Source organism: Thermobia domestica, chromosome 10 (assembly GCF_964235325.1).
Source record: "Thermobia domestica chromosome 10, izTheDome1.hap1.1, whole genome shotgun sequence".
Taxonomy (NCBI): Eukaryota; Metazoa; Arthropoda; class Insecta; order Zygentoma; family Lepismatidae; genus Thermobia; species Thermobia domestica.
The window spans coordinates 13,718,759-13,746,149 of NC_137463.1; the positions used below are offsets into that span (position 1 = coordinate 13,718,759).

General features: G+C 36.6%; 1 protein-coding gene across 4 annotated transcripts in view; it reads left to right on the forward strand.

The window, feature by feature from the left end:
- Nucleotides 1-27,391, forward strand: part of sxc (O-linked N-acetylglucosamine (GlcNAc) transferase sxc) — a 144,540-nt gene that overhangs the window by 110,452 nt on the left and 6,697 nt on the right. For all 4 annotated transcript variants that reach the window (XM_081727722.1, XM_081727723.1, XM_081727719.1 and 1 more), the window contains exons 13-17: nucleotides 7,651-7,845; nucleotides 11,225-11,413; nucleotides 13,850-14,077; nucleotides 21,089-21,341; nucleotides 24,514-24,637. In XM_081727722.1, coding sequence (XP_081583848.1) covers nucleotides 7,651-7,845; nucleotides 11,225-11,413; nucleotides 13,850-14,077; nucleotides 21,089-21,341; nucleotides 24,514-24,637 — 989 coding nt within the window. The remainder of the gene's footprint in view (nucleotides 1-7,650; nucleotides 7,846-11,224; nucleotides 11,414-13,849; nucleotides 14,078-21,088; nucleotides 21,342-24,513; nucleotides 24,638-27,391) is intronic.

Here is a 27,391-nt window from a genome sequence, read left to right on the forward strand (position 1 = left end):
AGGCATTTTAGAACATGTTACATATGCTTTCAGGCCTTTCTGCGTTGAGGCATAGTGTGTGATGACATCATAAATTTAAAAAGATATTTTTTGTTATGCGTATTATTGTTATTTTTTGGCGGGTTACATTTTGCAATCAGAAGACTGAAATTTTGCACACTCGTTCAGTGCATCCCTTAATAATTTTCAGATCTCTGCGTGGAAACAGCGGGGTCCAGAGGGGCAAAAATGTTTTTTAAAAAATGAAATTTTTAACAAAAAAAATTAGCTTTTTTCGTGAATTTCCCGCCTCAGAGGGAGACACGTGAATGGTACCGTTTGAAAGGCTGTTCTATTCTGAAGAAAATGATGTACGTACTATGCTCCTAGGATAAATAGGGATGTCTCAGGAAACTGTTACCTGAGATCCTCTTTTATACGGGAATCTGGGGTATTTGGGGAATATTATTTTTCGCGGGCTTACTTTTGCACCTACAAAATTGAAATTTTGCACATTTACTCAGTGCACCCGTCAGTATTTTTCAGATTTGTTTCAGATCTCTGCCTTAAAACAGGGGGAGAGGTCCACAGAGGTAAAAATTAAAAAAAAGATATTTTTAACAAACAATTCCTTTTTTCGTGATTTACTCGCCCCAGATACATGATGGAGACATTTGAAGGGTACCGTTTGAAAATTTGTTTTATTCTGAATAGAATAATGTACAAATCATGATCCTAGACAGGGTTGGCTGGTTTAAACCAATGTGGTTTAAACCAAAAAACGAAAAATGTTCGTAAAATCTTGATGAACACACATTTGTGTGTTGTCACGTTTCACTCCCGTATAGTATCCGTATTATATTCAGACCTAAATTCCCCATTCATTACTCAAAGAGATTATACTACAAAAGGAACTTTTTTAAAAAAAATATATATAAGTTTATGAATGTTTCTTTTGTGATTTTTAAAATAGTTTATTATTGTTATGCAATTGCAATCAAAGAAATTCTAAATATTGTTTCGTTTTAATAATGTTTACTATTGATAAAATACATTGAAATGCCGTACTTTGGGGGGAAGGGGTTACAAACCTCACGAGAGGCATTTATTGAAATCAGAAGTATCTTTTGTAACTATATATGTATAAATGGGCCAGAGCCAAAGTGGACTCAAATAATTCGTATCTTAATTCACTTTTCTTGCTGATATGCAAATTAAGTCGTCGTATTTCTTTAACTTGGACTAATAAACCAAGTCTAGGTAGTGAACTAACTTGGACTAAATTAGTTCTTCTGTACTCTGCAGTACTTTGAAATTATCCATATGTAATTCTGTATAATGGTTTCACTTGTGTAACTGATTATCTTTTTTCGTTCTGAAATGACTCTTGACAGTTATATTAACAAGTATGTAGAGATTAGTACAACGTATTTTTTTTTTTTATCAGGAGTCCTTCGTGAGTGAGTCGGCAGACGTATCGCATTTGTGGCCAATTAGTCCCGGTTAAGAGTTCAAACGGAGGATAATTTCTCTCGGATGTAAGCCGAGAAGCGGTTTGGATTCCACTTTGGGCTTATGTGGCCCCTTGTAGCATAACCCGGTTGTTGCATAATAACACCAAGGTGGAAAAAAAACTTGTTTATGTTTATATGTGGTATAAGTATGTAGAGCAAATTATTTAAACAAAAAAAACCGGGTTTAAACCCAAAAAACCGGTTTTCCGTTTTTATCAATAAAAATCATGGTTTTTGCCAACCCTGATCATAGGATAAATAGGATTGTCTGAGGAAATTTTTATATTACATCCGGGTCATCTGGGGCATTATGGGAATGTTCTTAGCTCATTGTTAAATAGTTTCCCCACCCTTACTACTCAAGATAGAAGCTTGACATTTTGCACACACATTTAGTACACCCCTTAGTATTTCCCAGTTGATTTTGAGATCTGTGCGTTAACACAGGGGAATCCAAAGGGGATCAAAACTTAAATTTAAAAAGTTTAAAAAAATGCCGATTACTCTCAAAATTTCTCGCTTCAGGGACATGATACGGAAATGTGAATGTTATCGTTTCAAAAGCTGTTCTATTCTAAAGAGAGTGATGTATGTACCATGATCCTAGGATAAATAGGGATGATGCTGTAGCTGCTTGACTGAAAGTCTATAGTTTACCTTTAAAATGAGCCATAATTTAAAAGGGTTAAGAAACATTGTTTGGGATTGATATAGGTTATCGATTAGGGATAATTCAAAATTCAACCCCAATACTTTCATTTAAATGGCATAATTAGCATTTAATACTAATTCCTAATGCTTTTTCTTCAGTTCGCGACTTGTATTATACGAGGAGAAAGATTTGATTTAAATCAAAAAAATCGATTTAAATCAACAAAAATCAACAAAAATGATTTTTTTTAAAAAATCATGATTTTTTTTCCACCCTGTTATTAACAGTATACTTCATAGTATTCCTATCGCTTCATGTATTTGTTTAGAAAAAAACATAGCGATCGCCATGGTAACTAAGAGAAAATGACGACATCACTATTTCAGTCCTATTTCCAGCGGATCAGGTGCATGTACGAAGGAAAAACGTAGGAAAATGATCTCATTGAAAAATAGTCAATAGAAACCAGGGCATTCGCGTGAGTTGAGGCGCCCGGGGCAAGAGGTGTGGGTTCACTATTATCAGTGCATATATATATATTATTCATGTTATTTTTAATGTAAGAACATCTGTTTATAAAAGAGGAAACGAGATTTTTTTTTTTTAATTTCAGGTTCTGCCAGGGTTGCCAACAGTCCCGGTTCTGTCCTAACTGTACCGATTTCTGACTTATTTGTCCCGCGTCCCGACCGGACACTCGTCGGGGCGCATATTGCTCTAATTCATCAATTTTGAAAGTTAATTAATATTTTACTGGTTCATTTTTTACAAAGGAATAACTTATTGTTTTACACGCACAGTTTTATGTATAGAATCAATGTAACAAATTTGTCTTTTAGTTTGACTCATGAAAAAAATAGTTAGCAGCTCGTCTTTAATTTACAGTTATTCCCTAATTGTTTTGAGTTGATAATCCAGCCGATTATGATGATAGTAGATTCTATGCAGCGCTAAAAATGTTGTTTTTGTAATCTCTACATAAAAGTGATGCTACCGCAATAGCAGTAACACTAGCGCTCATTTCAGCGGGTGGCCGCCACGCTAACTATACCGGGTACCGTCCATCTGCCAAATCTGATACCAGTGTCGGCGTCGTCGTCTTCACTTCTGGTTAGCCGCGCAATCGCATTGTTTACCTTAATCTGTACTGTAAAGTATTATTCTGTTCTTCGATGTTGTTTTTTTTTTAGATACAATGATCGATGATGATGATGAAGAAACATCAATAATCAGGGTGTCTATCGGTCACGAAAGTCACGAAATTTAGCTTTTAGGTCACGATTTTTTTAAACTGTACAAATCTAAGTACAGATTGGAAAATTTTATTCTATAAAACGTCAAAATTCACCACCAAAAATTCCTATGGTCGACTTTAGACGCTACCAAATCGCAAGCAAGGTACATTTCTATCGCATGGATGAAAATTCGCTCTTGAAAATGTTAGGCAGTTTTATAATTTGGTAAAGAAAAGGTCACGAAAACGTCACGAAATTTCATTTTGGAATTTTAGTAGACACCCTGATGATAAACCATTCACATCGAAATTTCGGAGGGTGGAGGGGGGGCTCCAGCACCGATTGTCCCGTCCCGATTTTTTCTTAAGAAAAGTTGGTAACCTTGGATCCTGCTGTTATCATTCTTAACAGGTTGACTGCCATGAGCATCATATCTGCCGTGTCATGACAAAACGCTGTAACTTTGGCGAAGAAGTTTTGCGAAAATGAGCCTTAAAGTTTTCATCCGAAAATGTGATCTGTATCGTGTAGAACCAGTGTAACTAGGCAATAATGGTCAACCAATCAATTTTCACCAAATTTAATCACACAACATGCATTTACGTAACATTACATGTAACCACGTGTTTCCAAAGTCAAGATACACTATTTCTACACGATACAGATCACATTTTCGGATGAAAACTTTAAGGCTCATTTTCGCAAAACTTCTTCGCCAAAGTTACAGCGTTTTGTCACGACACGGCAGATATGTTGTGCCCACCTTATTTTTCTCTGGGGCCATGAGCAGCTTATATGATGCTCATGCTTGATATTACAAATTACTAACTTATCCAGGTTCTTGAGCATCATATATGATACTCATTGTAACAAATTACTGTGAGACAATGAGAATCACATAAGGTGCTCGGCTCCCATTGGTACATTTTCTGGAGAAACAAAATATCGCGACAAAAATGTGATATAACTATCCATAATCGAGCCAAAGGTAAGATGAAATTTACGGCCTCTTGGGACCCTCAAATTACCTTGGCAGTCAACCTGTTAATGCTCTGATATTGTATCCATACCTATTGTACTTGGTTTTTGATTGTATATTATGAAATTATTGTATCAATACAGTAAATAACCATTTGATTACCAACCCTGCCATCACTTGCCATTCCGACTCTGTCACAACTCCAAATGCCGAAAGAAGAAAAATAAACAATACAGCTGTTCAATAAAATTTTCATTGTACTAACAAATGTGTTACTTTCCTCACTAATACAGGTAAATGTAATTATGTGTTTTAAAATATGTAGTGTTATTATGAAAGTTACAATTTACGATTTAGACATATTTAGATACACTCTTACTTCCGTGTGATGGACTGATGGTGGAAGACGGAACACCAACATTCACGTTTTTTGCCCTTGCTCTTGAGCGGGGGGGGGGGACTTCTTTTTCCTATCAGGTTATGTGGAACAGAGAATAGTGCAAGTGCGTTCCGCTCGCAGTACGACTACAATCTTGGTACTAGCACATGTTTCGGTTTCCAGATCTCAAATATTTATCTTGCAGCCTGATTCTATGTATGAATCCGAAATTTCAAATCTAAATAAGAGGCACTAAAATTCATAATTTATTTTCGGTGCTCATATAGTGGTTTACTAAATAATCATTAAAACTAATTGTAATGTATACATTTGATATTTTGAGCAGACTGAGCAAGATAAATATACGTAAAAACTAGTCAATACTTCTCGTAGCTGTTTATGCTTTCTTAACTGTCAGTGAAATAGGTCTCTTGAGGAATTTTAAATATTCGAGTTTCAAATATAAATATGTGTATATTTCATCTCGGTCCTGGAACCGGGCGGACCTAGATTCGACATTCGAACTCTCATCCTGATCAAATCAGGATTTTATTTATTTATTTATTTATTTATTTATTTATTTATTTATTTATTATTATTATTATTATTATTATTATTATTATTATTATTATTATTATTATTATTATTATTATTATTATTATTATGTAAGGCAAGCATTTGATCTTTAGAGTAGAATGAAGGAGACAAATAGACTTGTCAATATTCGTCTTAATTTTCTGTTTTCTTCGTCACTGTCAGGACTTCGTGAAATTACTTTCGGCGAATTTTAGATATTCAAGTTTATCACAATTTGGGTGGGATGTGGGTTTGGATAAGAATCAAAATCTGAGATTCGGATTTCGGACCCAGATCCGACTGGCCATCTCTAGTTTATACTTCGTAGAATTACATCATTAAAAGATGTTATCTTGCTCTTTTGCTTTGATCTTGAATCACATTTTTATTGCTTGTTTGTTGTACTGTTACCTTCTAAAGCAGGTTTTATCTAATGTTCTTTTCCCAGTAACTTTCAAGTAGGTAGGTTGACTTAAAGAAAACACACTTTACTTTAAAGCAGATAGTACTAGTAGCTGAAGTCTCTCGGCAAAAATTCTAAATAGCATACAGACTCTCAAATTGACTCAGGAAAAAAAAACGCTGTATTTATACTTAGTTATGCCATCCTAAAAGTAAACCTGCACCAAGGAATGCATCTTAACTTTCTTTCAAAAAGTATTCGGTTATATAATACCGTTTTTGTAGGTAGATTCGATCGAAAAACCATGATAATATATTTGTACGCCTATTCTTAATCTGCGCCAAGTATCGGAGGTGCCCGCAGAGATTTGTAAAATAATGTTTTCCTGTAGATGAGTGCAACATCGCTTATAAAATACTCTTTCCCAGTGTACTAAGAGAAGATTTTATTGGGAAGACGAGATATACAGTGTGTATATTCGAATTGAAAGGCTCAAGTTTTAACTGACCATAATACCGAATGTTTAGATGCATTAAAAGAGATTTGTATAACAGTGAATCCAGATAGGCATGAGGTTTTGTTTCCGCAATCAGTAAATTTCTATATGCGTTCCACGACTGCCACGTAGGATGTGTAAGCGATACTCAATTTTTATCCATGCTGCCTGCTGTAATTTTTATCCATGCTGCCTGCTGTAACTGTCTCAATAGTACGTCGTATCCTCCCAAGTAGCTGTTCCACAATTGTTTCCTGAACATACTCCCACTGGAAAAAATCCAGGGTAGTAAGTAATCTCAGGCTAACGGGGTGACCAGGGAAATAGATCACCTCTCTCAATCCATTTTTATGGGGATATCTCATTCTATGCGTTCCGGGATTCCAAAGCAAGTGTGGGGAAATCAGATTTAGATTCTAATGTTCTATGTGAGGGAACAGAAAATTTTGTAACATGTCAAGATATGTGAAACTAGTGATAGTTTACTACAAAGAGAAGTGGTTCAATGAATCTACACTACACGTTGACTTTGGGGCTACCACGTTGAATGAACTCCATGACCTCTCGAGGATGTCTATCCCAAATTCACACGTTGTATCTATAAACCATACTCACTTAGGTGAAATGTTACCTCATCTTGAACAGAATCTTGGCTAAAATCTTGTCCATCTTTATGCGCTTAAAAATGTCTGTTTGGTTTATCGTCGGGTTTTAGCTGATGTAAAACTTAAAATTTAAATGCATATCGTAAACGGCGGATTTTGGGAAAGCAAACTTACGTAACGCCGTAACAAATTTCTAAGACTTCTTGCAAATGCATGTGCAGTGGACTGAATGTTTACGTCTGATGTTCGTGATCAGCCACTACTATGCCCCTGAGTAACAAACCCTATGTTTAGAAATGCAGCTTTCCACATTTTTGAGTCTTTTAGCGTCGGGAGAATCTCGGTGAATCTCTGCATGGAACGGTCATTGAATTGCAATAATGGATCCCAGGTTTAGGTACTACCACATAGTTTGCACTTTTCTAGCATTGGTTGTCATTTTCACCACCTGAAATGATAAAGAATAAATGAATCCTCAATGAAGGATACGATTGCTTAAAAAAATAATGAAATAAAATAAAATAAAAACCTCATTAGTCCCAGGACCTGCCAAAGGCACAATATGTAATAAGTACATCGTCGTAGTCATAGAAAATTACTTCTGAAATAATGTTACTGACTGATTACTATACTCTTAAAAATAATGAAATAAAAAGCCATTTGAAAGTTGGCATTTTTTCATTCCTTGGGAAAATGAACATAATCTGCGAGCTACATTGCCCTTCAAACTTGTGTCGCAAATTACCATTATTTATCAAGAAGAAATTTGTTTTGATTATTTTCTGTTGTATTAGTTTTTATTGAGATCTTACGTGTTTTCTTGTTTTCGTAGGTTATGTGGCTTGGTTACCCGGGAACAAGCGGTGCTCCTTTCATGGATTATTTGATTACTGATGCTGTCACCTCACCTATTGAACTGGCTCAACAATACAGCGAGAAATTGGCCTACATGCCTCACACTTACTTCATTGGTGATCATAAACAAATGTTCCCACATTTGAAGGAGAGAGTCATTCTTACGGATAAGGTAAGTTCCTATTTCTACAATAATGTATAAATGAAAATTTTAGTTTTTTACTAGAATCTTATTGTTCTCTGTTCCCCTTTTGTAAACAGACTTTAGCAGTACCATGTAACTAAATTATTGATACGTTACTGACGCATGTAATCATTACAAAACACGAAGGAGGATCAGAATTTAAAGTTACAAGGTCGATATTTCTGGAAATCCGTCTGTTATAAAGGAATGAGGAGTGTGAATTAATTTTACTATATGGAGTTGGCAACTGTGCAGAGTTTCAATCACCCGCCCACCTATGCCGCTAATTGCACGTAAGCACAAGTGGCGACTCGTTTGGAAAACTGGCCAACGGTGGCTCAATGATAGAGCGTTCATCTCTGGTGCATGAGGTCTTTGGTTCTATACCAGGTCGTGCTAAGTGGGCTTTATGGTGGACAAACACCGTATACGTGGGCTTTTTCGTGGTTCTCCCGTTTCCTCCCGCATTCTTCGTTCAGTCATTTCTTTCATTTCTCATCACCGTGTCATTTAACCTAGCCGGCGTAATCGCGGGACGTAAAACTTAAAAGATTTCATTTCGTTTGGAAAACTGGTCTCGCGAAGAAGTCCGCTCAGCTATTCGATTTCTGTGGGCAAAACATGGAACCGCGGCTGAAATTCACCGGTAGCTGGTGGAGGTTTACGGGGAGACTGTAGTGTCTCGTCAGCGTGCCGTAGAATGGTGTGAGAAGTTTGCGGCTGGTAGAGAAAACTTCACCGACAACGAGTGTAGTGACCGACCGAGCACGGCATCAATCCCTACAGCCGGGCGTAGCTCCAAGCGACTTTTCACCTGTTCCCGCACGTGAAGGACCACCTAGAAAGCCGTTGCTTCGCTTCAGACGAGGAGGTGAAACACTTTGTGACAACGCGACTGGACACACAAGGACAGGATTTTTACCAGGAGGGAATCTTCACATTCATCCCACGATGCAACAGTTGTCTCAACCGATATGGGGACACCTAATGTATGTATTCTGTTGGCTGTATTGGTTGCATAAAATAATATTTACACGTTTCACTGCTGGCTTTGTAACCTTTCTGATCTGATATAGTTCATCATTGGATTGAATATTGGTTTATAGATTTTATTAACACGCCCAAAAGTACGTGTACGTTGGGATCATTGATATGATCACCTGTGGCAGTTTATAGACATGATCAGTTTTCGAGAATTAAATCTAAAAAGGAATAGATATCAAGTCCATTTTCTCTCTTATTTGTGTTCACATTTCGTTATCGAACGTGATAAGTTTGATTCTTGTATAAGACCACCCTATTAGAGGTACAGAAAATAAACATGCTCAGGGTTTGGGCTATATGATAATAGTTCCGAATATGTTAGCAATCGTAGAAAAATAATAACCCGTAAGGAATTTTTAATCCAGGATGTTTTCAGACAGTATGTTAACATTCTTAAAGATTTTTAACAATAATCTCGCTAATAAAAATTCTTGCACTTTCAAGCTATCGTCTCTCCCCTGGAGCCTTGTTCACGGAGGATGAAAGTAGGAGCGAAAAAATAAAACCGTAAATGAATTATAAAGGAATGGACTGACTGGACAAAAGCAGTAAAAATACACCTTGTCAGTTGCTGCTTGTCACTCGTCAAGTATCTATGCTACATCCTACCAAATGATGTGGTCAGGTTTAGTTGTCTTTTGTTCGGAAAGGAGAGATAGCAATTCACGTTAATGTTTTTATTATTGTTCCTACTGGATGCATTTTGTAATTACCGTTCCCCCATTTCTTAGTTAACCAATTCTTACCTGTATTAAATTTTGTATGTTTTAAGATTAAACAGATTTTTAAAAGATAGTCTTTCATACCACACTTGTGTTTCTTGTAAATGGTTTGAAACAGCTAATATTTTGTTTTATGATATCTTAAGATGTTATTTAGCACACGCCTTCGAATTTATTTCCTTCATGATTATATAACCCTCCCAGCAGCTGTATTTTATTTCGTAGACACCAGATTTTCCACTGAAATCTGTGTAATGGCTCTTAAATTGGGTAATATTCTGGGCCAAAGTTCGGTGAGATTATAATGCCGAGCATAAATTATATTGTAAAGAAATCTCATTGACCGCAGCTGTCAATTTGGGGAACAACTCCTTCGTGAACAAGATTCCAGGGGAAAGCCTAAAATTTGAAACTGCGAAGGTTTTTGAGGAATTAAGACTATTTTTGTCGTTTTGCTAACTTGATAAGTTTTGTAGTGATTATTATTATTATTATTATTATTGAGATGCATCTTCACAAATAAATATTTTGACAATTTATCCTTGAAATATCATATAATTATCGTAAATGTTGAAATAGACAATTCAGAACTTCTGTATCAACTAATACCCTTAATATGTCTATTAAACTCTCCATGTAGTCAGTTAGTTGGATTGCCCACAGCTAACAAAGAAAGCAGCTGGTCTCGTTTGAACCAACAGAGAAACATTTTTAAATTATGGTGCCTATTTTTAGGTACTAGGGTAGTGTCTTCATTATTCGATTTAAAAAGTACCAGTAAAGTCTTTTATTTTTTTAAGCCTGGAGGCATTGTAGAACACATTTCTCAGTTTTACGCGTGTCTGCGTCGAGACAGGGTGTGATGACTTCATAACTTAAATAATAATAATAATTTGTTATGCCCATTTGTATTACTTTTAAACGATCTTTCGCACGTAGAAGATTGAAATTTTGCACACACATTCAGTGTACTTTTTAGTATTTTTCAAATCTCTGCGTTAAAACAGGGGAACCACAGGAGCAGAAAGGTTAAAAAAAAAAAAAAAAAGTCCCTTTTTTCGCGATTTTCCCGCCTTAGATACATGATGGAGGCATGTGAATGGTGCCGTTTGAAAAACACTTTTCTGAAGAGAATGATGGACGAACCATGATCCTAGATAAATAGGGGTGTCTCAGGAAATTTTTATATTACATCCGGGTCTTTTGGAATGTTCTAGGCCATTGTGATGCTCATTGGTAAATACTCTTTCCCGCCCTTGGTATTTTTAGTTGATTTTGAGATCTGTGCGTTAACACAAGGGAGGTCCAGAGGGGCTTTTTTAAAAAAAAAAAAGAAAGAAAAGAAAAATCCCGATATCTCAAAATTTCCCGCGTTAGGGATATGATAGGGAAATGTGAATGCTACCGTTTGAAAGGCTGGTCTATTCTAAAGAAAATGAGGTACAAACCTTGATCCTAGGATAAATAGGGATGATGGCTGTAGCTGCTGTATTGATAGTCTATAATTTATCTAAAATAATAATAATTTATAAGGGATAAGATTTCTTTAGTTTTATAGCTGATTAATTTTATTTTTTTTTTTCTTTCTTTGTTTTTCGTAGGAGCGACTTGCAAACAAGAAAGAAGTTCCTGATAATGTGGCAGTGATAAATGCGACTGATCTTTCCCCTATCATGGAGCATGCTGATGTTAAAGAGATCCGCGAAGTAGTTGCTCCAGACAATAAACAGAGTCGCCCGGTGGAGATTTCCTTGAAAGTTGCAGAGCTTCCAACTACAACACCAATTGAAGTATGTGTTTCTGCACTGAATTTTAAGACTTGTGTGTCCATTTTATTGCGGAAAATTTTAGATAGGCTACAGAATTGTTTTAATCACAGGACCTGTTTACAGTTCATCAAATACTTTTAAAGGTTATAGATATTGCCTTGAAAATGTGGTTGATTTGTATAAAATCGAGCGAATCTACCGCTGTGAAGTGCGAGAAGGCGATTTAGTTAGGTTTTAGCTTTGGGAAATTCCCTGCAATCAATAGAGCCAGAAATGATATATAGAGAAGTTTTTGAAATTTTTAAAGCGTTATTCCAGAAAATAAAGTATTAGTAATGGTGTCCTTAAAGTTGCAGGAAATGGGAAATTCATACTTAAGCTCTAACCCTATCCGCCTACTTATAGCCTATATATAGATAGCGACACTTGAGTTCATAAATGATCACTTCTTAGTGGGAGCAAGTAGCTTTGATATATATTTCTACATTGCTTCTTGTAATACTCCCATGCGACTGTCTGTCATTGATAGATAACATGTACATTTGAGATCGTATACTTAACCATCTAATACCAACTGTAGGTGATGCTTCATAATTCCAGAGACTAAACCTGTAATTGAATTTTCAACGGATGATAAAAATTTTCAAAACTGCGTTCTCTTGTGAACTGGATGTTATAGTTCTGTTAAGTATTGTAACTCAAGTAATGACACCCGAATATAACCTTATAATTAAAAAAGAAAGAGCAAATACGTATTCTTTCTATTTTTTGTGGATATAAATAATTATAGTTTTTCAAAGAACGAGATACAGTACTACATACCACAATCTAGTGAATAGTTGTATGCGATTTGATTCCGTACATAGTAGAAAATAAAATAATTAAATGTTTTCATATAGTTATAGCAATATGTTCTAGTGGTAAAAGTGAAAATATTTAAAGTAATTGATTACAGTAAAACGTGTTATCACAGCTTTAATTTTTGTGGAGATTGCGTTTTCCTGTAAGACTTGGATTACTTTAAAATAAAAAATATTGAAATACGTACTTCCATCATATTTGGTCTAGGAATTAATTCGTGCGGGTGGACAAGAGATGGCGCAACGAACGGAGCGTCCCACAGTTCCGTGTATCCACACATGTGTTGCAAACCCCTGTCATCGCGTATCGTTCGTAGTATAGGGCAGTGGATTAAAGCGTCAACAACACCAGTTTGTAGTTAAGTGAACATGGCGCAATTTGTGCCTGATAAAGTGTTTTTGCGGGGTGTCCTGCTGCATTACTTTAACATGCAGAAAAGTGCGACTGAAAGTCATCGTATTTTGGTGGAAGTGTATGGTGACCATGCTCTAGCTGAGCGAACGTGTCAGAAGTGGTTTGCACGGTTTAGAAGTGGTGATTTCGGCTTGGCAGACCAAGAGCGAGCTGGACAGCCAAAAAAATTTCAAGACGAAGAATTGACAGCATTGCTCGAGCAGGATTCGTGTCAAACGCAGGAACAACTTGCAGCAGCATTAGGCGTTGATCAAACAACAGTCTCCAAACGCTTGAAAGCCATGGGAATGATTCAAAAGATGTCACATTGGGTTCCACATGAATTGAAAGACAGAGACGTTGAAAGACGAAAAACCATTTGCGAATTGCTGCTTCAACGACAGAGCAGAAAGGGGTTTCTGCATCGAATTATTACGGGTGATGAGAAGTGGATCCATTACGAGAACCCTAAACGAAAAAAGGCCTGGGTGAAACCAGGTGAACCAGGTCCATCACAACGAAAACGAGATATTCACTGTGCAAAGGTTATGCTGTGCATATGGTGGGATATGAAAGGTGTGGTGTACTATGAGCTGCTGCAACCGGGTGAAACTATGAATGGAGAATGTTATCGACGACAATTAATGCGTTTGAAGCAAGCTCTGGCCAGAACACGACCAGAATGGGAGAACAGACATGATAAACTTATTGTTCAACATGATAACGCTCGCCCACATGTCGCAAAACCGGTCAAAACCTATTTAGAAAATGTCGGATGGGAAGTTTTACCCCACCCGCCGTATTCACCAGACGTTGCTCCTTCGGACTACTACTTGTTCGATTGCATGAACAACGATTTGATTGGACAGCGGTTTACTTCTTCAGAAGATATCGAAACATGGGTCTCTGACTGGATCGCTTCCAAGGATGAGGACTTCTTTCGCCACGGAATCCGTACATTGCCTGACAGATGGGCGAAAGTGGTGGCTAGCGATGGACAATATTTTTCTTAAGGTATGTATGTATTTTGTGTTTGTACTACAGCTTCAATGTGTGCGTACCAACCGCACGAATTAATTCCTAGACCAAATATGTTGTTGAATTAAGAAAAAACGGACTAATATTTTTGAAGTAATCTTGTGGAACTGATGTGGCCAACGTACGTAGGTTTCACATTTTATTTTTCTTTCTTTCTTCCAACAGACAATGATAGCATCAGGACAAATTCAGACATCCTTAAATGGCGTTGTCCTACAGAATGGCTTAGCTACGAATCAAACCAACAACAAAGCTGCAACGGGAGAGGAAGTTCCACAGAGCATTGTGATAACCACGCGACAACAGTATGGCCTTCCAGAGGATGCTATCGTCTATTGTAATTTCAATCAGCTTTATAAGATTGATCCTCTCACATTACAAATGTGGGTCTATGTAAGTATTTCTTTAGTTCTGTTCATTCGTTTTTCTTAGTATTCCGCAAAAAATTCATACGTGAACCGGGTAGAGGGTCTGCCATAACGTAATTGGAATAACTGTCAAATAGTTCTTCGAGATATTGCAAAAAATAGATAATTCAAAATTTTATTGAGCTAGTATCATTGTCATAACCAATTCTTTGGCTTCACCTTCTACCCACTGAATAGAATAGAATAGAATAATTGCAACTGAGATCTATCTACATACCCACGCGACCCATGCTGTTGTACTTTTAGTACTGTAAGAGGTTTAGTGACATCGATCCTACTGTTTGACTTACGAGAGTGTAATTTTGTTCTCCCCATTGAGAAGTTAGTGTGGTAGTTGGATGCCAAAATGTCATTCCATCTGCATGTGTAATTATCACCATCCCATTTTGCTATATGCTTCTTTTTCATTTCATTCGCAGGACCAAAAGGCATTCACCGCTTCTTCTTTTCGCACTGTATCGGGTGCTTTAAACCCCTTAATTTTCAGCAATGCATATGAGATAAAGAAATTATCAAAAGAATGTCTCAGCTTGCAGAGGATTAGTCACAATATCCAATAAGGCAGTCACTTTTTTTTTTAAATCCCAAGTGGAGAGAGAGATTCATCATGCAGATTCTCTTGATAGATGTTCATGGCATACGGGTATCCATCACCTGCACAAAGTGTCTAGATTTTGAACCCAAAATAAATGCCCTTTTATAATCGTCATGCCGGAATCATATCCGCAGTAGGCATTGATCCGTCGATACTTAATTGTTTATATGGAAAATTCCATACTGCTATAGATTGTTCATCATATGACTAATAGACGAAAGCTCTGCTTGGTGCATTGCAGTTGAAGCAGTTGATGCATTGAGATCTACAGCCAACCAATACGTATATTTATTTGGGACGCTATGGTAGTCTACCTATTCTGGTTGTTATATGTAACGGTTTTACCCTTCTCAGCTGTATGTATGCTTGTCATTGAAGCTGGGTTTCTGGTAAAATTGTATTCACGTGTTACCATTATGTCTGAATATTGTACGAGGATCATTTAACTCGAACTGGCAACATAGTTGTGAAATGGAATGTAGTGAATCACTCACCTCAAGAAGCTTAACAGTCCTTCGAAGTAGTCTCCGCCAGCCTGTTAAACCCATCGCCAGATGTCTGGTAACCGTTGAATACCTGTCAAAGCCCCACGTTGTGAGAGGGTGTTAACACTGCTCCCTAAGGCACGAACATTGCTGGGAATGTCTCTGGAACGTTTGCCCCTGAGAAGTTCTTTCATTTTTGGGAAAAGATAAAAATCGCAGGGGCTCATATCCGGGGCGTATGGCGGGTGCTGCAGTACCTCCCAACCCCATCGTCGTAACAGTCTGTATGGCATCTGGGATTGTCGTATAGGAGAATTGGTCCAGACTCCAGGAAGTGTGGACGTTCGCGCCGCAATGCTGGTCGCAAATGGTGACTAAGGTATGAAGCATTGAGATAACGCCCGGTGAAACTTGATGTGATAGGATAATGCATCCGTGGTTGTATGACGACATTATCATCTTCACGTTTGCTGGTTCTTGCGTAAGCTTTTTCGATCGTGGAAATTCTGGGTGGCGCCATTCACTCGACTGAAGTTTCAATTCAGGTTCGTAGGATTTTCCCCACGTTTCGTCACTTGCAATAATGCGGTGCAAGAAGTCATCACCTTCCTCATTGTAACGTTGAAGGTGTAGGCACGAACATTCCCACCTATGCCACTTTTGAACCTCGGTCAGAGCATGGGGTACCCATCTGGCTGCAATTTTCTGCATGCAAAGATCTTGTGTTACCATGCGGAACATTGATCCGGAAGAAATGTTCAGCTCCTGCGCCAATTCACTACAAGTCCAGAGCCGATCACCGTCAATCAATGTCCGTAGTCTTGCAAGATGAATTTCGTCCGTAGTCTTTCGCATATGCCCTCTACCGTGCATTTTGTCTGTTGACTGTCGTCTCGCCTGAAATGCTGCAACCCATCTCGCCTCTGTCCGATACGGTAGAGCAGCTTCACCACAGACCTCTACTAATCCTCTGTGAATCGTCCTAGCATTTCATCCTCATGCCACCCGGAATTTGATAAACACACGCTGTTCTGCGCGCGTGAACATTGCGTTACCGCGGTATTTCACACAACAATCACTTTAACAATGTCTACTCGTCACACACACTGTAATATGGGACCGCAGCAGCGTTAGAACTGACTCGTACACATCCAATGGAAAACACTACGTTCGTCATTTGTCTCCTGCCCACACGACACTTCAATCGTAGCAGTGTTGCCAGTTTGAGTTAAATGAGCCTCGTATATTTTCGTGTAGCATTCGTTATTGTATGTGTTATATACATCTTCAATACAACATACCCGATGAATCATTTATAATCACCCTGTATAAAGACTAGAAATGTTTGATATCGGTGTTTTCAGTGTTATAAAACAGTTCAGCTAAGTTAGTTTTTGATCACATCTAGATAATGTATAATGCAATATTATTTAAGAGTTCGTATTTAGGTACTGTACTGAGTTATTTATTTCTAAATATGTTCAGAAGGCTCTATAGTAGTTTAAACTCTTTCACAACTTTTCTTCAGATAAGGAAGGGGAAAAGTAGGAAAGAGAAGGAGAAAGAGAAAAAATAAACAGGATGAAAGCTGTACACAAATAAATAAGTGAAATTCAAAAAACAGTACGCAAAAATAATAAAAATAAAAAATATAGTTTTTTCAACTTTTGAATTTTGTGACCAGAGATGTAACTAAAGTGTAGTTGGACTGGCAAATTTCCAGAGGCCCATTCCATGACCCTATATATATATATATATTTAAAGAAACTGTTCCAGGGTGTCTATCGGTCACGAAATCAGAAAACAGTCATGAAAGTCACGAAATTTAGCTTTTGGGTCACGATTTTTTTTAAACTGTACACATGTAAGTGCAGATTGAAATATTTTGTTCTATAAAACGTCAAAGTTCAATACCAAAAATTTCTATCGTCGGCTTTAGACGCTAGCAAATCGCAACCAAAGTATGTTTCTATTGCATGGATGAAAATTGGGCCTAATTCGCATTGAAAATATTAGGAAATTTTATGATTTGGTAAAGAAAAGGTCACGAAATTTCATTTTGGAATTTTAGTAGACACCCTGTGTTCGTAGCATTAAAAAGAAAGATTAAACACATGATATTGATTTCTTTATTTATGCGATTCTTAAATCTTGAGTTTTTACTGTAACGAACTCGTAAGAAAATTTTTAAGTATTCGGTGGGCATTAAGTAACGTGACAAATCAGCCCTCTTCTTATAGGGAAAAATAACTTCCTTGCTCTAGTTTCTGGAATTTCTATACAATTTTGATGTTGTTTCTGACCATTCCTATCAGACCACTAGTGCGGAGCGTTCTTTTGCAAAATTATTATAGGAAACTACCTGAGGAGCACAACGGATCAAGAAAGATTGACACTTGAATCAAATAATAGACAACTTTGCAGAGATCTGGAAGTAATTTTGAAATATGAGAAATGTTATAGGATACTACAATATTTACATTACAAATAATGGTAAAAGACAGTTAACTTGGCCTGTAGCATTTTCTAACAACATCAGGGTGTCTATCGGTCACGAAAGTCACGAAATCAGAAAACTGTCATGAAAGTCACGAAATTTAGCTTTTGGGCCACGATTTCTTTTTAACTGTACAAATGTAAGTACAGATTGGAAAATTTTGTTCTATAAAACGTCAAAATTCACCACCAAAAATGTATGGTCGGCTTTAGACGCTACCAAATCGCAAGCAAAGTACGTTTCTATCGCATGGATGAAAATTCGGTCTAATTCGCACTCAAATTCGCTCTTGAAAATGTTAGGAAATTTTGTGATTTGGTAAAGAAAAGGTCACGAAATTTCATTTTAGAATTTTAGTAGACACCCTGAACATGGAAATTAGAGCATGCGAGGTGAAAATAGAACAGGTAACTAGTTTGCGATGCCTGGGTTGTATTATTACATTGACCTGAAGTGCGAACGTGAAATAAAAGCAAGGATAGGAATGACGAAAGAAGCCTTTAGGAGAAAGAAAAGAACAGTTTTAGATATTGAGAAGAGGAAGAGAAACTGGTTATAGGATGGGCTAAGAGGGAACTTATCTTGAGGGACGTGCCAGGGGTTATGGTGTCAAGGAAGAGGGGATGGAAGCTTCTTAGTTGTGGCAAGTGACCTACCAGTAATGGAAGAATACTTATGATGATCAGAAATTTCTTCTTTCTGTACAAAATAAGGAATGAAGTCACAAAAGGATAAATAAAATCAGTGGACTTCGTAATTTTAACTAGTCTGAGAAGTTAGCATAATAAATCCTAATAATATAAAGAACAAAATATTATATACTGTAAGCTCAAAGGATCAGTCGCTAAGTAGAATTAAGCCTACAGTTTTTAATATATATATATATATATATATATATATATATATATATATATAGGGATTGGATAAAAAAATCTAAAACGTTTGCAAAATTGTGAAAATCATAGTTAGTATGGTGTGGGGCTCCCTTTTGCGTCCAAAACAGCTTGGATCCGATGTGGAATGGACGTATACAGCTCCTGAATCGTGGTGTGTGGAATTTTGTACCATTGTTCCTCCAAAACATGCTCCAGTTCCTTAAGGGATGCTGGTGGAGGGTAATGAGACCGAACACGCCTTTCTAACTCAGACCATAATGGCTCATTGATCAGATCTGGTGATTGTGGGACCCAGGTGAGGTGTGATAGCTCCTGGTCATGCTTTTCAAACCATGATTTCACCGTTTTTGCATCGTGACAGGGTGCCAAATCATCTTGGTAGATACCATCACAATCAGGGAACAATATTTGGGCCATGGATAGAACCTGGTCCCCCAAAATGACCCCTTACCCTTAGCATTCATCATTCCATGCAGGGCTATGATAGGACCTGCAGAAAACCATGATATCACTACCTATACTGTAACAGAACCACCCCCATGCTTTACAGTTGGGAGCAAACAGTGTATCATAGGCTTGCGACGGTGTTCTCAATATGTAAACACGACCGGTTGTTGGAAACAAGGTGAAGGTCGATTCATCGGACCACATTACATATTTCCACTGCTCATGAGTCCACGCCTTGTGGTCCTTTCACCACTGGATAGGCCTCTTCGCATTTGCTGATGAGACCAGGGGTTTGGCGATAGCGGCCCTGCCATGAATTTTCATTTTATGAAGTTCCCGTCGCACTGTTTTCGATGAAACCGGGTTTTGTAGGCCGGAATTGAGTTCAGACGTAATTTTCATTGCAGTGGTCTTCTTAGCTGCTACAATCCGTTTTAATGCCCTCCGGTCCCTATCTGACAGGATTATCTTTCGACCACTGTTGTGCTTTGCAGACGTCGTTTGCCCATGAATTGTGTATGCCCTCGTGACATTGGACACACTGCCTTTCGATACCCCCACAATGTTCGCCACTGTTACCACACCACGACACTCACAGGTGAACTGGTTACTGCTGACGTAAGAGGAAGGTCCACATGACACATTAAAAACAAAAAACGATCGGCAACCGCAACATGTGTTGTACGTATCCTGTATGAAGTGTTTTTTTATTATTATTATTATTTGTTTACCCCCCTATATATATATATATATATATATATAAACCTTGAAAACTTGTAACTTCTGATTTCCGATTGCCTGCATTTGTTCTGTGTAGTGATATGATCAGAGCATGATGTTCATTTTAGATTTTATAAATTTCAATTTTCTTTTTAGTGCTTGCTGCATCACAATCTGATTTTCCCGATCTGTAATTGATTAGCTTATTTAAATAGATGAGAAACAACAGTAGAACTGGGTCTCGTACAGGACAAGCTCGTGAAATTGTATATAGAATACACAGCTATTTTAAGAAAATGTCCCTTTGATCCTGGATCGTGTTATATGGATTTTGTAGAGAATAGCGTTGCGTACATGGTTCTCTACCAGTCCCTTCCCTCCAGCAGGACTTTTTATTCCGTTTCATTTAATTTTAAAGAGCGTGACCAGGAAATATTAAAACTACAACTTTTAATAAACATTGAATAGGCTAGTAATACTTATGTTTTCACAGTTGAGAATATTTGAAGTAATATGTAGTGCTTCTTACTCCAGCTACCACGCTAAGAGTGGGGAAACCAGTGAGTCCTGAACGCTTGTGATTTATAATTTGTAGAACTAGTTTCATCAATGGTTGTAGTTGCTGTGTGGAAAGCTATTGCAAATTTAGGTATATCTGAAAGTAATGCGTGTTGATAAGCTAATTAGATCCATTGAACTTACAAGTTTATTGTATAATTCCTGTACGTTAGTTTTCTTTCCAAGTTTATAAATAAGTTTGATAGAAGATATACACACACTTCTAAGGCTATACAATGAAGAATATATATAAATATATAAGGAAAAGGTAGAAATATAAAACTCTCAATCTACTAAAGAAGACCGATTAGTTTTTGAAATATAACAGATGACTATTTACAAATTTCTGTCCTCAGAGAATTATGAGGATCAGTGTTAAAAATATAAAAAAAACCAACGCTCTAGCCGCACTAGAATACAAAATCAAGCAGTGCTAGGTCTGGTCAGAGGAATAAAAAATGGATGACGTTCATACCCACTAGGTGGTGTTGGGATTGCGGCGTCCACCCAAAAAAGGACAATTGGGAAGCACCTTGAAAGTAAGCAGTAGCGAACTATGGTGTAGAAAGCCAACATAAACGACACGGCAAACCGATGTGCTGATCACACATCACCCCAAAGGCATGAGTGCCACAAGTTGACTGGTAGTCTGGTCCCCTAAGGTCTGTTGCGCCAGAAGTTTAGTTTTAGTTACAGAATATAAGAAAAATAAGTTTATATTTTTAAGTAAGTGTTTTTAATATTTAGAAGCTAAAATATGAGTATTTTGTGTTTGTAGATCCTAAAACATGTGCCAAATTCCGTCCTCTGGCTGTTGAGATTTCCTGCAGTTGGTGAGCCGAACTTACAAGCTGCAGCTCAGCAGTTGGGACTGCCACCTGGTCGAATCTTATTCAGTAATGTAGCTGCGAAAGAAGAACACGTTCGTCGTGGACAATTGGCCGATGTTTGCCTTGATACCCCACTTTGTAACGGACACACTACAAGTATGGATGTCCTTTGGACTGGAACCCCTGTAGTCACTTTGCCAGGTAGGTGCAAGGTTCTTTACTTACATTCCTGCTACGTGTATTAACCCTGAAATGTGGACAGTTTATATTTTTGACTGTATATATATATTGTATATGCTTAGAACTTATGCATTAAGCTTCATATTCGAACTGAATTTTGACGATTGTCTTCAACTTCTGTTTGGTCTTTAAAGTTACCACAGTCAGTTACTTAGGTCAAAACCTTGTCCAAATTTAAAGTTTCCAGTTTGGGACTAGTCGTTCATAAGTCAGTCAGGATTTCTATTATATAGAGATATTTATACAATATTTCCTTATTTTCTATTGTCAGTACATTGGTTTGTGCCGTGTGCATCGGATGTGTTAGCGTTGCGAGATCAGAACTTGAATTTTGAAGAAAGAAAGAAAAAATCAGTCTGAAATTTTGATGATATTACTGACTACTGTGGATTTGGTTTTTTCGTATACAGTCTGTTTATTTTGTACGTAATATCGTATTTCTGTGTAAGGTAGGGTTTTCCTTCCACAGGATAGCAAGAAATTCATGTGGTCAGAAAAGAAACAGGGAACTTAATATATAAATACTAAGAAAGAAAAAATCTGATCAGAAATATTCTTGGTTGTATAAGTTGGTTATGAAGTCTCGAATCAGTGAGTTAACTGGTAAACAAATGTAAACTGTACGCAACGTATCCTCCTCCATTCTGAACATTACTTCTTTGAATTCACCTTCAGAAGTGGGAAGCCATTGCAGTAGAATGATCCAAATGCCGGTTTTAGGTTTTAAAATTCCCGTGAACTTCCATGGGGTTGAAGTCAACACACCGTGATAGTTGCATGGGGTATTACTACTTGATTTCCAGTTCTTCTATTCCAATCCTCCTCGCTGTACAGGAAGCGACAAACCTCGTTCCGAATTTCATGGCTACTCTTTATGGCAAGATAATGATTATTAACCATAATACACCGATTGCTAATGTTTTTTTTTAACTTCTTGTGCATATGATGTGGAATTTTCATATACGGTACTGAGATTGGGATAGTGGGAGCCGTAACTGAAGAATAACTGTACATACTCATTGCATAATTGAAGACTCTTCTCAGTAAGTCAGGTATTATAATGTTGGTTTCCGCGGTGCTCTCAACGGTGAGTATTTGTGTAGGGAAAGATGTTCTTTTTATTTTACCTTCATCGTTCATTGAATAAAGAAAGAAGGTAGAATTTCGAATAAAATTTCTCTTTAGTGCAAGTTTTTCCCGTGATTACAGTATGTATCTAATAAATTAGATTATGAGTATGACAAGATTTTTCTCTCAAGAATCTGGCTTTTTAACTCGCTGAAAGAAAAAATTCATCCCGTTTGTATGTGTGTGTTGTTGGTATACTCAAAAAAGTATACCCTTTCGGTGGTTTCATATGTAAGCTAGAATTTCATTGTTACATTTTTTTGTTCCTTTTCCTCTAAAACATGGATCACCATAATGAGTATTCCGGAAACACATACTGTATTCAACACTTGCAAGTTTTGTAGTCAGCCACTAACATAGAACTTAGGCTGATTTTGAAGAGAGATATTTACATATGAATTCAGTATCAATTACAACTAAGTCCCTCAATGAAATTAATGAAATTAGGCAGCTTTAATGATAACTGTTTTTATTTATTTATTTTTTTGTTCAATATCTCGCACCGTTTGTAAGATTTGAGCCTATTCCCAGTTGGAAAAATGAAATGAAATGAAATGAAATCTTTGAGTTTTACGTCCCACGGTTATCCGCCGGTTAGGCTAAAGGAGACGGTGATTATGAGAAATGAATGAAATGGTGGAATGAAGAAATTGGGAGGAAACAGGATAACCCCGAGAAAATCGACGAGCACGGTTTTTGTCCTCCACAAAGTCTACACGGTGCGAGCTGGGATCGAACCAAGGACCTCAAGCACCGGATGTAAACGTTCTACCACTAAGCCACCGCGCCCCCTACTTCCGGTTGAGTTACTAATTCATGTATAATTAATGTTTTCTTTCTTGCATGGAGTATGTAATAAGCAAATACATTACATCACAATTAATTATTACATTAATAATATATGGTGTTCATTGACCAACACACCCCAAACAATAAAGATTTATCTTAGACTGGAGAAATGGTTATCTTTCATTTTTCATTATCATTTGGCCAAAAACGCCGGAGAGATATACTAACCCTGTATACAAATGTGTGCTGTTGGAATGTATAACTCGTTGGATATGATGCTTTATAAAAATTTCAGTACTCCCAGGGTACCCCAAAAAATGTAATAAAGAAATAACGATCATTTTTTAAAAATATTCAATTAGAACTGAAGAATCTACACAATTTGCAACCGATCAGTGAAACTGCACCTTTAGGATATATCATTGGCAAAAGAATTGGACTCAAACATATAAACTTTTCTTGACCACAAACATATAAACCTACAATTTTAATAGATAGATACCCTATAGCGTCTGTTAATAACTACATATAAACTCCAAAAGTGAATTTTAGTAGAGATAGACTGTGAAAATTAAATGTTTACATTCATAAGTAAATACTTGATTTCCATACACCCTATCCCTGCAAAATATTTTTTTTTCTTATTTACGTCTTGACAATACTGAAACTGTCTGCGAGAATTCATTTAAGAGGCCTAATCACTGCAAAATTAAAATACCGCTAATTTTACAGTAATTATGTAATATCTTCAAAAAGATATTCGAAATGTAGAACAAGTGTGCGCTGGCCAATATTTTGCATGAGGTGCCGTTATCACGAATCACCTAGTAGCTTTCCGTTTGCAGCCATTTAGAAACGCGAAAACAACTGCCGATTTCTAAATAGCTGGAAATCGAAAGCAGATAAGTCGTGATAACGGTAACAATATATAAAATATGAAGGGACCTTTTTGAATTTAAATATCTTTTGAGTGTATTGAAAGCTTCTTCAAGCGGTTTGCACTATAGTTGAAATCATTGTAGAATTGTTAAGTATAATTTAAATAATGCAGTATTTTTTCAAAAAAAAAAAAAAAAATGCAGAAAGTTAGTGCGTGATCAGCGAATACTTTTAAAATATTGAAAAAAATATGTGACGTTGGAGAGAACTCTTGTTTCTTGTGTTTGTATTAACTTATTTGGCTGTTTTTCTTAGAGTATTGTGGTTTGTTTTTCAGGTGAAACATTAGCATCACGAGTAGCTGCATCCCAGTTAGTAACTCTAGGTTGTCCCGAACTTGTTGCGCGATCGCGACAAGAGTATCAGGACATAGCGATTCGATTAGGAACAGATCATGAGTAGTAAGTATTAGAATTTTAAGTTGTAACGTTATAGAAACTTAGGGTGTAAGGTTATATAAAGTTTTTGAAGCATACGATTCTGAAGATATATATATAAGCTGTGTATGGTTTTCAGTGTGACACCGTTCAATATAACATTTAAAAGGGCTGGTAGATAGACCTTTCTTTAATGTTCTTTCCTTTTGAATCAAAAGATTTAATATATTTCAGGCAAAAATTTTCTTGTAGGCCTTATATCTGGAGAACTACCTATAGTGTAGCCAAACCCAAACTATCACTTAACTCAGTATGATGTACTTATTCCGCAGAAAATACGAAAACTAGATTTAGCAGCCGTTCCAAACTTTTGTGGCCCTTGATCCAAAAACCATTATTGGCCAAGATCGCAATCTTTTGATGCATTTTTTGATCATTCCTAAAATTGTTGTTTTCTCTGTAAAGAAGCAATTCAAGGGAAAAACTCCATTGAATATCTTCATTATTATTATTATTATTATTATTATTATTATTATTATTATTATTATTATTATTTATTATTATTATTATTTATTATTATTATTTATTATTATTATTATTATTATTATTAATTATTATTATTATTTAAAAAGTATTCTGCCTTTTGGTAGGCCCTACGACTTATTTATTTACTTTATTTAAGGTTCGGACCTGAAAATGTTTCTTTCGATTTGCGTCGGGAGTTCATGTGGTTCGGATTCCATGTTAATCACTACTCGCTTTTTCACGTACCTTTGCACCCTTCAAAAACAAACCGCGTAACTCAATTTGTATCACTCCGCGCACGAGTATTCAGTGATTGGTGCAGGGGAAAATGCTTTGTCTGTTTCCCGCAATATTTCTGCTTCTGCACGTGCATGTAATCCTTCACTGGTAACCTTCCTGCCTGCATGACCATCATCAACTATAGCGCGCGCTCTGCGTATTTGTCAGTGGTTGTGGCTTTTTTCTTGTTAAATTTAATATTTTTGTGTAAGATATCAATCCACATGTAGAGATGTGCTTTTAATTGAAACTAAAATGTTCTTAGTGTGATTTAAAAATACAATAATTGCTACCTAGGTTGAACAAGTGGAATTTCTTGGGGACTATTTTCTTATGGAAGAATAATGGTCATTTGGCTCATTGTCAGTGTTGCTCACTTCTGATTATATTTCGTTTTTTTTTTTAAATCGTAGTCAGACTGTTTAGTCAGTTTCAGAGAACTGGGCTGCGAATGTCCATTATGTTATCCAAAAGAAAAACTGAGCCCTAGTACTAAATTTCTATTTAATATATTAAATGCATTATACTTCAGATAATTGGATATAAAAAGTTGTAGGTCTATTATTTTAAAGATAAGTAAGAAAGAAAGATAAAAGGTATTTCACCGATTCGAAGTAACGTAACGTCTGATATTAATTCTGTATGTTATAATCAGGGGTAAAAGTGGATCTGAAAAGATAGGGGGACGGTAGCAAGCGGTATGACGTCACACCGTCCCCCCGCCTATCCTTGCCCATTTTATTTTTTTAGGAACTGGGGGACGCCGTACATATTTTTCCGAGTTCGGGGATGGCGTTCTCCCGCGTTCCCCCACACTTTTACCCCTGGTTATAATTCGCATATCGATTAACGATCGGGTTTAACCCTTAACATACCCTCTAGGGACCCCAGAGAGTGATATTTGGTGATACTGCTGCAACTATAAGAATCAATTGATTCTCGATTTTTATGTGTGTCCTGCATCCGTTTGGAATATACTATCTACTACATAATTAGATCAACGATGCGTTCGTTAAAAAAAATACAAAAAACAAAAACATACTTGAAAATGTAAAAGCTCCATTGTTAAACTTGTATTTCAGATTTACGAACACAAAAGTATGAAATTGTACGAAAAACTGAATATTGTTAAAGTAAACATATTTGATGTCAACAATGCTCATTTAACTTACGTAAGCTTTTAGACATCAATAATAATAATAATAATTTGAGTTGCAATACTATGTTGAGAAATTAAAACAATACTTGGGGTCGCCAGAAGACCCCAGCTTGGTAAACAACGTTGACGAGTTAGGCTTGGTACGTTAAGGGTTAAATGAACATTTAAGAGTCGCAAAAATGATTGTCCGTTCTCAGGAGTAACAAAATATCTGAAAAAATCTTCAAGGGATACTAAAATTGTAATATATTCAATAAATAAACTCTTTCGTTTCGTTTTTTTTTTTTTTTTTTTTTTTTTTTTTTTTTTTTTTTTTTTTTTTTTTTTTTTTTAAATGAACAATTATTTGATCCACATGTTCTCTTGCTTCTACTTGAGAGTTACGTAGTGATCCGAAACAGTCTTGAAATAGACAGGAGTAAAGAGCATATGTTTTAGTAGATCTGCTAGTCAAGCTAATAAACATAGTAAGACAACAGAGACTACAGAACATAGTAAGATCCAGTAGCTCTGATTCTAATTTTCCATGTTATCCCTTGACGCTATGGGCAGGCTAAATAAAATTTAGTAGTGATAGATTGAATATTTTGAACCTTTAATGCGAACTCCCTGGTATCAAAGGACGATGATTTATGGTCAACCACGATTAGCCATGATTTGCAGTTACAGGGAAAATTTAAGAGATTGTTCAGCCCGGCTTCCTGGCATGGACATCCGCAGGACTTTTTCAAGGGGGTCAAATACCGATTCCAGGGGAGGACAAAAGACCGACACACAAACTCAGTCGCGAATACACAATATTTTGATACACGAGG